Here is a 10,234-nt window from a genome sequence, read left to right as displayed (position 1 = left end):
TTTTTATCTATAGCTCTGTATAGCAGAATAATTTTCTGTCACAAAAAAGTAACTGGCTTACCTCGGGCATACTCCTACATCGACCCAGAGAAGAACTTAGAAGAACTTTCATCACAGCTGCAGAAGACTGCCAGCTTCTAGGCAGAGCCTCACTTTGTAATAGTAGAGCACTAGGGCGACCAGAAGTCCCCTCTGCATCTCCTGAAGTTGGATCTGAGCCCTTCTCCTCCTGTGCTATCTCACATTTAGCTCCATCTTCTTTCTCTTCATCCTCTTCAGGGTCACCTTTTTCCTCCAATTCTAACTTCTCACCTTCAGGACTCTCCTGTGCTAACTCTCCTCCAGGCATCTCTTCCATTTCCTTTGGCGTCAGCTCTTCCTCATTAAACTCATCGCCAAGTGCTAGCATGCTGCTGTTAGCAGGAATACTTCGCAGCCAGTCACTAACAACCTCACTGGGGGACGTGTTGGGCAAACAGGCAGGTGTCAGTTCCTCTCTTTTATCCATCTGATTGCTGCGTCTTTGACACATTCCACTTTTCTTGCTCTTGGACTTGTCACTGGACTTACTGGCTTTAGATTGTCGGCTGCATGGGCGTGCTGCAGCCATTGTTTCCTTTAGCAAGTCAGCAGCAGACAGAGATTGAGACAAAGTGCTTTCACTGCATGTCTCTACTTTGCTGTGTAAGGGACAGGGGCTTGAGGACTTGATAGGGGTTCCTTTCTTCAGAGAGCTGGCCATTTTGACACTACCACAATCGCTCCCTGTGCTAAATCTGGACTTACATTCGACCTGATCTTTTTCTTTACTCTGATCTGAAGCTAAATCTGCTGACTCAGCCCTGAGGCAACAGGGACTTTGGGAGGAGATTACTTTACTGTATGCAGTGTCTTCTTCCTGTTTGGCCTCACTAGCTGCTCTAGGGTTTTTTTGATTTTCCGTGCCATTATTTTCTGAGTTTCCAGGAACTGTTTTTGCTGTTGTGTTTGCAGAGGATTTTATCTGGACTTTCGCACCTGCTAATGACATTGCAGATGAGTTCCTGCTGTTGCTACCATTTGTCACCGGAGCAGACTTCACATTTTCTGTTTCACTGCCATTTCCAAGTTTGGTCGAGCTAGCATTAGCATGTTTTTCTTTAGAAGACTTGTTAGACCTGCTGCTTCTGACTGAAATTGTACTTGCTGCTTTTTCTGTCTTTTGCAATCCATTTTCTTCACCTGATGGAGTTTCAATAGTTGGGATATCCACTGCTGAACCCCTCCTCCTGCCAGTACTGTTGGATTTTTGAGAAACGGTGGACCCCGTTATCTCCACATCCTCCTTCATGGTGGAAACCTTTGGGCTTTTTGGGACACTGGGAGTTGAGGTCTTTGCCTGGCCCTCGTCATTGCTCTCAGCACTTCTGTGAACACAGACGCTAGACTTCCCACTGTCTGAGGCAGATGTTTCTTCAGGTAACCCAAGAGAGACCGATTCTGTTGAGTTCTGACTCAAAGGATGGTCTGTGCCTCCTGATGACACTGCGCTGCCTGCTCGCTCAGAAACATTCTCACTTTTCACCTTGAGCTTCACCTCTTTATCCTTGTTCTCCTTTTCCGTCTTTGCCTCATCAAATTCTGAAGTGGCTCCACAGCAGCATCTGGATTTGCCAGATTTAGCAGAGCCCGCGGAGTGAACTGACAAGACACTGGGCCCTCTTGTGTCTCCAGCATCAGAGCCATTCAACAACTGCTGCACAGGAGACTTACAACTTTTGGTGGATGCGGCTGAAGCATCGGGAGAGCGCATCCGCGGTGAACGTGTTCGCTTAGGTGAGAGAGTTTGGACATTAGATTTAATTTTTGGTGCACTCTCATTTGTTACCTTTTTGTCTCCATCCGCTGTTTCAATAATAGAAATATCCGTTTTTCCATTACAATTTGACTTTTGAGACACTGTAGATGAAACATTTGATCTTCCTGATGCAGCACTTGGTGCTCTCTCATTCGTCACATTTTCCTCGTCATCAACTGTAGGCGTTTTAATGGTGACAACATTTGCACTTGAATTTGATTTATGAGAAATGTTGGACCTTACTGAAGATTTTGACTTGGCAGACATGACACTTTCCACCCTCTCCTGATTTTCTTTAGCTTCACTTGGAACTGGAGATGCAGTTGTGTGATTTGACTTCTGGGACTTGGAGGACTTGGCACTAGGGGCTCTGTCCACCATGTCATCTCCCTCTATCTTTGTACTGTGAGACTTTGCAGAGGAAGCTGACTTATGGGATAAAATACTAGCAGTTCGCTTCTCAGCTTTTTCTGTTTTGTGTACTATTTCGGAGTCTGATTCTGTGTTTTGATTACTGTCAGATTCATGAGATTTGGAGGACTCTGCACTGGGTGTCCTCTCATTATTTACCAGTTTAAGATTGTTCTTTTTTTCTTCAGCTTCATCTGCTGTCTTTGAGCTTGAACATGTCACCATTTCATTGCCATCACATTTAGACCTGAATGACTTTGTAGACTTAGCAGACTTGTTCGATTTAACTGACGTGCCAGACATTTGACTTGGTGCCCTTTCTTCTCCCTCTCCCCCAGGCTCTGAGGCTTTAGTGGACTTATGGGATTTAATAGACTTTGCAGACAGGTTGGACTTTGATGACATTGCACTTGTTGGTCTTTCCTCTACCTCTGTTTCTGTTCCTTTTCCAGTTACCTTTATGGTAGCTTCAACTCCTGTCGCTTTTACACAGTTACTGCAAGTCGACCTCTGAGATATGCTGGACTTTACAGAAATATTTGAGTTTTTTGATCTAGCACTATCAGGTCTTTCAGCCTTTTCAGCCTTTGCAGACACATTTGACTTCACAGAGAGGCTACTGGGAGCTCTGTTGTTTGGGTCATGCTCTTCTACAGCTGGATTGTCACTTTGGGATGTGCCTTTAGCTCCTGACTGACAGGTGGAGTTACGAGACTTGACTGATGCATCAGTCTGAGCTGAAACACAAGATTTGGCTGACAAGGAGCTGACTGCTCTTTCTACAGTGTTCTCGCTGACTGCTGTCTCCCTTGAACTGATATCAGGAGCTTCACTTGTGTGTTCAGACTTGCTGGACTTTGCAGACTGATTTGACACTACGCTGAAGCTTCTCTTGTCCTCTTTTTTTGCACGAATATCAGTGCTGCCCTTACAGCCAGAGTTGTGTGATCTATTGGACCTGTGGCTTGTAGCTGAAGTAGCACTGGGAGCCCTTTCTTTCTCTTTTTGTGTTGCCTGAGGACTGGATGTTCTAGACATGGCACTGGATACTTTGCCCTCCAAGATATTTGGTGTGGCAGAGAGGCGTCCATTTTTGGTGAGGTTGGTTTTGTTGGATTGGGTAGAAACATCTGAGGCAGCATCATCACTGTTAGGAAGGGGAGAGGCTTGGTTGGAACGATTGGTTCTCTGTAATTCCCTGCCACCGGAAACAGAATCGACCTTGCGTTTGCAGCCCCCGCAATTTGGACACACGCTGGAAGTCGCTGACTTTTGAGAGCTTGCTGAGAGTCCTGTGTGATTTGACAAGTCACTTACAGCCCTCTTTATCCCTTCATCATCATCACAGGCCCCTCCTTCCTCTGATTCTGACATCCTGGTTACGCTTATTTTAGATGTGTTGCAAGGGACTTGATCTACCTCATCTGGGCCAGCTGAGCAAGCGGCAGCTCCTCCACAGAGACAGGAAGAGGCTGCAGACACTGCCCTGCTTCCTAGCTCTTCCTGCTCCTTGTGTTTGGTAGAGTGGAAAGAATTGGCTGAGACGTCATTTATTGGCTTTTCGTGCAGTTGAGTTTCAGGGGTTGGGGACGGTTCATTGCTATGGTAACACCGTGAGATGCTTGGTGGCAGATCATCGTCCTCATCATCTTCATCCTCTTTCAACGACTGAAGGACATGTGAGGAGCTGCTGACTGCTGATGGCGGGCGATCTTCTTCGTCTTCAGCTGACTTTCTTCTGAGTGGTTGAAGGTTACTGTCCGCGACAACCACTTCACTTCGACTGCAACACCGGCTCACCTTGTGTACCTCAATATGGGTGTCCCCATCCTGCTCTACCTCTAATCTGTGCTCAACCTGCTCGGTTACACACATTTCCTCCTGGACCAGTTTGCTCTGCTCTGAACCTGAGCCACCCCCGCAGCTGGAGAGCCGTGCTCTGCAGCGCACCACCCTTCTTGAATTGCACGATGAGGAAGAGCTAGAAGAGTGCGTATGTCTCATCATACTGTGGGTGTGGCTGGGTGCATGTGGGGGTGGAACAGGAGCTGATTTATGGCTGTGTGCAGGGTTTTCCCATAAGTCGTAATGCTGTTCATGCCTCTGATGGCAACACGGGCAGCGGTTCCCTTCCAACTCGCACTGCAGCGGCTGGCTGGAATAGTCCACACCGTACTGATCAAAGGATGTTGAATCAGGGTCAGAACAACTTTCTGACTGGCCCTGCTGGAGATAATGAGGCTGAGCCTGACTTAGAGGGCAACATTCATTGCTCAGAGATGGAGATTTTTTAATTTGAGTGGACCACTGGAGGGTCTCGTCATTCTGGAGGTGAAAACGCACCCTCATCTCCACCGAGAGGCTGCCATCTTTATTTACCAGAACACGCTTTTCAATGTCATCATTCATAATGGCTGGCTTTCCCTGGGGGCATGCAGTGACACCATTGCCATATGACTTTTCAGAGGAAAAAGAGAAACGTGCCGAGCGGTTTGAGGAATCAGAACGAGGGTGAATGATGCTCTTTTTGGTTTCCAGACCAAAGTTAACTGAAGAAAAAGAGAAAAGTACAATATTTAATAAAATGTATTCCCTCTTGTTCTTGTACCTTTTAAAACTTGTCTGTTGTTAACTTGCCCAGTTGTCTAAAAAACTCACCATTTTTCTTGCTTTCATTTCCTTCGCTGTACTCACTGGCTCTGGATTGAGCTCCATGAGGTGGGGACCTTATTCCTTGAGTAGCAGGGGATCGTGCCCCATTTCCAGGAGTCCGGGGACCCAGACCAGGGAGTTTCTCTTCTGAAGTTTTCCTAATAAAGTTTATCAGCAAGGGGCTGAAGGCTTCCCGGCCAACACATACCAGAACACCTGGACAAGTCATCAGGCTTTGAACGCTGTCAATCTGGAAACAATTCACTAGAGTCAACAGTTTTCACTAAAATGAGCAACCTTTGCAAAGTTTTACTATGCAAATTCAAATAAATATAACTTTTTACCCTGCGTCCCTCTACAGTGTAGATCTTGCGGACATGAAACTGCATCACTTCGGACACCTCATCTAAAAAGGCTCTCAGGCTCCTGGCTGTCCTTCTGCTCAGGACCACGCTCCTCCTCATCCCCGGTTCGCTGTTCTTCACCAGCAAGATCCGTCGCTGTCTGTAAGGCATATGCAAATGGCCAGGTGGTGTTGCGGATGACGTTTCAGGCCTCTGGGGCCTCCGGTTGTGATGGTACCAGATGCCTGAGTGTTTGTTGACCAGCTCCATGTTTACTGGCTTCGCCTGGCGTCGGTCAGAGCAGAGGTAGCAGCCACCATCCTGGAGCTGCTCCAGGTGTTTGATAGTGTGAGTGCCACGAGGGGTGGTCACAGTCCGCACACCAAATGGCAGCGGCACCTGTGGACAAATTGTACATAAATATCAAATGTGACTGTTAATCTGTCTCTATCTCGTATCCATGTATTGCTCTCCCTACATTGTATAAAGCACTGCTGATCAGGACAAGTTGCTACGGCAAAACCCAACCATAACCTTTGATTAGCGTGGATGTTAAGAGGTGAAAAGACCTGCATCAGTAAAGTCAAAGCCACATACAGCATGCCGCACCTTATATCTTAGTGGGCCAGATGAGTGAAACTATTTGATAAATGTATAAAATTAAAGAAAATGTTGTGGTAGTTCATTGCTCAGACTGTCTTGTAATTATAAAGCATAACATTTTTGTTAATTGACAGAAAATGTCTGTTCTTGTGTTTTTGTTTTGTTTTTTACACTGTGATATTACTTTTGTGTCGTATGGATGGCCATGAGAGAGGTCTTTATCAGTAGGAAATGCTTAAATACAGTTAAAAGTCTAAAATTTATACATTTATATCCTACTTCACATTTTGCAAAGCTGTCCAAGGGTCATATTGGAGTCTTTTACTCTTCAGTTCTAGTCCCCAGGCCTAATGTTTGACACCCCTGACCTATATGCATGCATCTAAGCATTCAGCTTCAAAAGAAGTCTCTACTACAGTTCATCTAACCTTTTGAGAAAGGTCGTCCAGCAGGGCGTCAAAGCATTTGAAGCTGCGCTTGTGGATGGCCATCCTGACGCCCCCAAACTGGCTGTCACCACTTTTGTAGAATGTGATCCGTTTGGCTGGGGTGGTTGAGCTCACGTGAGCGGGGCGCGAGTTGGAAGGGGGCGGGGCAGGGATGGGGAAGACATGTTTAAATGGGGGCCGGGGGTTCCACAGCCCTGTCTGGACCGAATGCATGCTGTGGTCTCACATACACCTGGGAAACACACAAAGATAAGAACATGTTTATTCTTTTCTGCAGGTTTCTGTTTATTTTTCTGATCCCGTGCGTGCTAATCACACTCACAAGAAGAACAAGTCTTAATCAGGATGATTAATGGAGGATTTAGGACAGGACATCTGCTGAAAGGACTAGCTGACATTGGTGGGAAAAACCTTCTGTATCGTTTACAACTAAATTCTAATAATAAGCTGTCACTTTTCCAGCTGCTGAGGTGAATGTCTTGTTTCTGTAATGATTTTCTAGAAAAAGACATTTACCTGGATTCCCTCAAAATATTCTGTGCAGTCGCCCCCCTGATCATTGATGATCATTGATCAGTTTCAATTTGTTTTTTGAATAAGAACTGCAAATCCTACAAAAGTTCAACAAAAACAAGCCACATACTTTACTGTGAATTAACAAGATAAACTGTAGACAAATGCTATATTTACATGGATGTTAAAGGCGGAGCTTCGCACAGGGAGCTATTTTTATTAGTGTGGCCTAGGACACGTATAGAAATCCTGTTTGGAACAGACGTAAAAAGTTTCTGCCCTGCTTCTGGAAAGGCAGCATCAGTCAGCTTACATAACATATGCTGAGTATTTCAAACATTTAGCTTTTTTCTCTAGTTTTACAACACATGGATGAACATAGATGAACACTGCAAATAACTACTTGTTAGTTTTGAGTTTTGATGGGTTTCAGGTCTGTATCGACACACATATTAGCTTATATAATAGTTATAAAAACCACAAGCTAATTTCACGTGTATGTTGAGAGATCTGCTGTGGTGACCCTTAAATCCTTCAGCATCAAGACAAATATCACTTTTTCTACTCAGTGCATGTGGTCACAATGTGCCTCTTGATTGTTTCCTGTTATGTCTTCTGATGGGCTTAGCAGGCTTTTAAGTCTCACGAGGCCAAATCAGTGTTGACACTGCTTCTTAATGCCTCTTTAGCTCAGTCTTTCCTAATAACATTACATCAAACATATCATTTAAAATTCTATGAAGGGCACAGTTAACCCAACATTTAGGGACATGTTAAACAGGTTTTCAGTGTAGAACAGCATAAATAAAACTGACTGTAACGTTTATTTTACACTTGAAACTAACTCAGTCGATCTCATATAACTTATTCTGGCTTTCTTCTGAAATGGACAACAAAGTTGCTTTTGATGTGCAACATTAAAAGCAACCACTGAAGCTGTGGGAAAGTGATTATGCTGTGGGACTACAGAAAGGTCTTAGGCTTACAGCTATGCTGACGTCCATGTGCACTAAGCAAGTTTTTCCAGCAAAGAGGCAAGTTAATCCAAGCAAATGTTAGCTTAGAGCTTTCAGACACTTAAACACATTCAGTTAGTGTTTCATTATCACCCTCTGCTTCTTTCTCACTGCCATTCAAGATTTAATGGAATCAATATATCAGATTTTAGAAGTGGAATAAAGGAATATTTTCACTTTCTGTTAATCTCATCTAGTTTCTTCAGTGCTATTTTTAGACTTAATGAATTACAAATACTTCTTAAAAACTATTTTTTTTAGAAGCACACCAACAGTCCCAGTTTATATATGACAAACAAAGCTTAAAGTTCTCACATTTAAGCAGAATAAATGACTCATCTGTTAAATGAAAAGCTGTGGACGGACTGCTCGATGGACTGATCATTTCATATCTAACACACAGATTTTTCTTTCCAATACAAAACTCTGACTCACATATACTAGCCTTTAACACATTACACTGAAGCAAACCATTAACAGATAACAGCATTGTAGGTTTAAGCCTTTTCAACATGAAGCTCTATTATTTTCCCATGAAAGCATTATTATAGCAGATTTAATGTTTTTGCTCGTTTAGAATCTTTTTCAAATGATTTGAAGATGCTTACCGTTGTCGTAAAAGAACAGGAGAATGACTGCTGCCACTAATTAACAACCACTTTTTCCATGCCATATGTATTAGTTGCACTACTCACATATTCAGGAAGCATGGTCCAAAGAGGTATGGAAAAGCTGGAGAGAAATTTGTGGATATCTAGTCAGACCAGGAGACTGGTTTGCAGTATTTGTGCAAGTGTGTATGGTGGCGATCCCCGAGTGTACATATAAAGCAGAGTCCCTGATTCCACTCTCCAGCTCTCAGGGTAAAATGGCAGATGGACAAGAGGAGGGAGGAAGGGAGTGGGGGTGGAGAGAGGAGAACTGAGGAGATAGGAGAAGACAGGAGGGGTGAGGCTAAGGATAGAATGAAAAGCCTGCTTAAGAACCTCTGTGTGTGTGGGAGAAGGAGGGGTTGCTATGGTGAGGCCAAGACGTTAATAAGGCAAGTGATGCTCTTATGCATGCCACACCTGAGCAGCAGAAGACACATATGCTAATTTGTAGTTGTGAGGTTGAATTATTGAGATTGAATAGAAATATTAATAGGCAAGTGGCAAATACATCAAAGATGTTTAGATTGTTAGTGAAATTATAATTTGAATCATGTCAACATGAAAGTTACAGGACGCCGAAGGACAAAGTTAGGTAGATAAAGTCTTAAAAAAAGTCTGACTTAGATAAAGTCAGATAAAGGCAGTCGGTTTTCACATTCTGGTTGCAGAGTTGGTGCAGAGGCCACAGGTTTTAGCACATATAACGCCCTCTATCTGTGTCTTCCTCACACACAGGGATCTAGTTGGAGGATTGTAATTACACACAACCTGTCTAACAGCAGGGTTCCTCCTGTCTAGAAACCCCTGAAACCACCAACTGCTGCCCTGGCAAAAAAAACCCTCTAATACTACAGACAGAGTAGCAGTAAATCTGTAATGAGCCAATCACGACCAGCTGATTGTCTCAGTCTGGCAAAGCACCATCTCACAAAGCCAGAAGGGGAAAGAGCAGCAGCAAGCCCTAGCACAAAACCAGCACCAGAGACAACAGTTGTGGCATTGATCAGGCTGGACACAGCATGAAAGGAGGAGCTGAAGGGCAAGGTGGGTTGCACAGCAGCTTGCAGAAAGAAAAAAAAAGTATTTGTCTAGCAGGTATTCTAAATGATAAATATGAATGTTGTGTATTGCTTTCCCAGTGTGGGTAAGCGGATGGCATATTATTTATATCCACAGTTCTTATTCCATTATCTTTTCTTTTAGTGGGATTAACGGTCTATATCTGTACCTAAAGAACACGTCCAAACTTAACAAGCTCTTTAGCTGCTATTGGCTCCGATAATTTCAACAGCCTGTTGCCAGCTTTTTCATATTTTAAGTTTTTTATTATCTGGAAAAGAACTGCCCACTGTGGTCGGGAGATGGTACTGACACGAACGATGAGGGTGAACAAAACAGTGAGCGAAAAGAGGCTCACACAAACATGCATATAAAGCGTGTTAGAGACAGAGTGTTAATTATTTGCGGATTCATAAGTGACGCTGGCCACATTACACATGGTCATTTTAGCTGCCGTTTGCATATGAATATGATTGGAGCACATTCAAATATTGCACTGGTGGAAAAGACTTTCACCAAAGACACTTGATGTTCCAGGTTATGGTTGCCTAGGTAATCCTCTAATGTATTTACTATTAGATCACCAAGCTTAATCACCCCCATAGAACCTTATAGCATTGGCATATGTATAAATGTATACACATATTGTTTTCTTCTTGTCATAGGTGGGTATTTGGGTGTTAAAATACTATATGTA

At 43.7% G+C, this 10,234-nt stretch overlaps 1 protein-coding gene across 1 annotated transcript in view; it reads right to left on the bottom strand.

Annotated features, from left to right (window-relative positions):
* Window positions 1-8,674, bottom strand: part of rp1l1a (rp1 like 1a) — a 14,706-nt gene extending 6,032 nt beyond the window's left edge. The window contains exons 1-5 of the mRNA XM_005739887.1: window positions 8,521-8,674; window positions 6,276-6,528; window positions 5,245-5,643; window positions 4,907-5,150; window positions 15-4,797 (exon numbers count right to left, since the gene is read on the bottom strand). Coding sequence (XP_005739944.1) covers window positions 15-4,797; window positions 4,907-5,150; window positions 5,245-5,643; window positions 6,276-6,509 — 5,660 coding nt within the window. The 5' untranslated portion in view covers window positions 6,510-6,528; window positions 8,521-8,674. The remainder of the gene's footprint in view (window positions 1-14; window positions 4,798-4,906; window positions 5,151-5,244; window positions 5,644-6,275; window positions 6,529-8,520) is intronic.
* Between the last annotated feature and the right edge of the window lie 1,560 nt (window positions 8,675-10,234).

This window comes from Pundamilia nyererei, unplaced genomic scaffold (genome assembly GCF_000239375.1).
Source record: "Pundamilia nyererei isolate P.nyererei 1_Seehausen unplaced genomic scaffold, PunNye1.0 scaffold00094, whole genome shotgun sequence".
NCBI classification, from domain to species: Eukaryota; Metazoa; Chordata; class Actinopteri; order Cichliformes; family Cichlidae; genus Pundamilia; species Pundamilia nyererei.
Note: the sequence above shows the minus strand (reverse complement) of the source record. Positions and strands in the feature narration are given on the sequence as shown.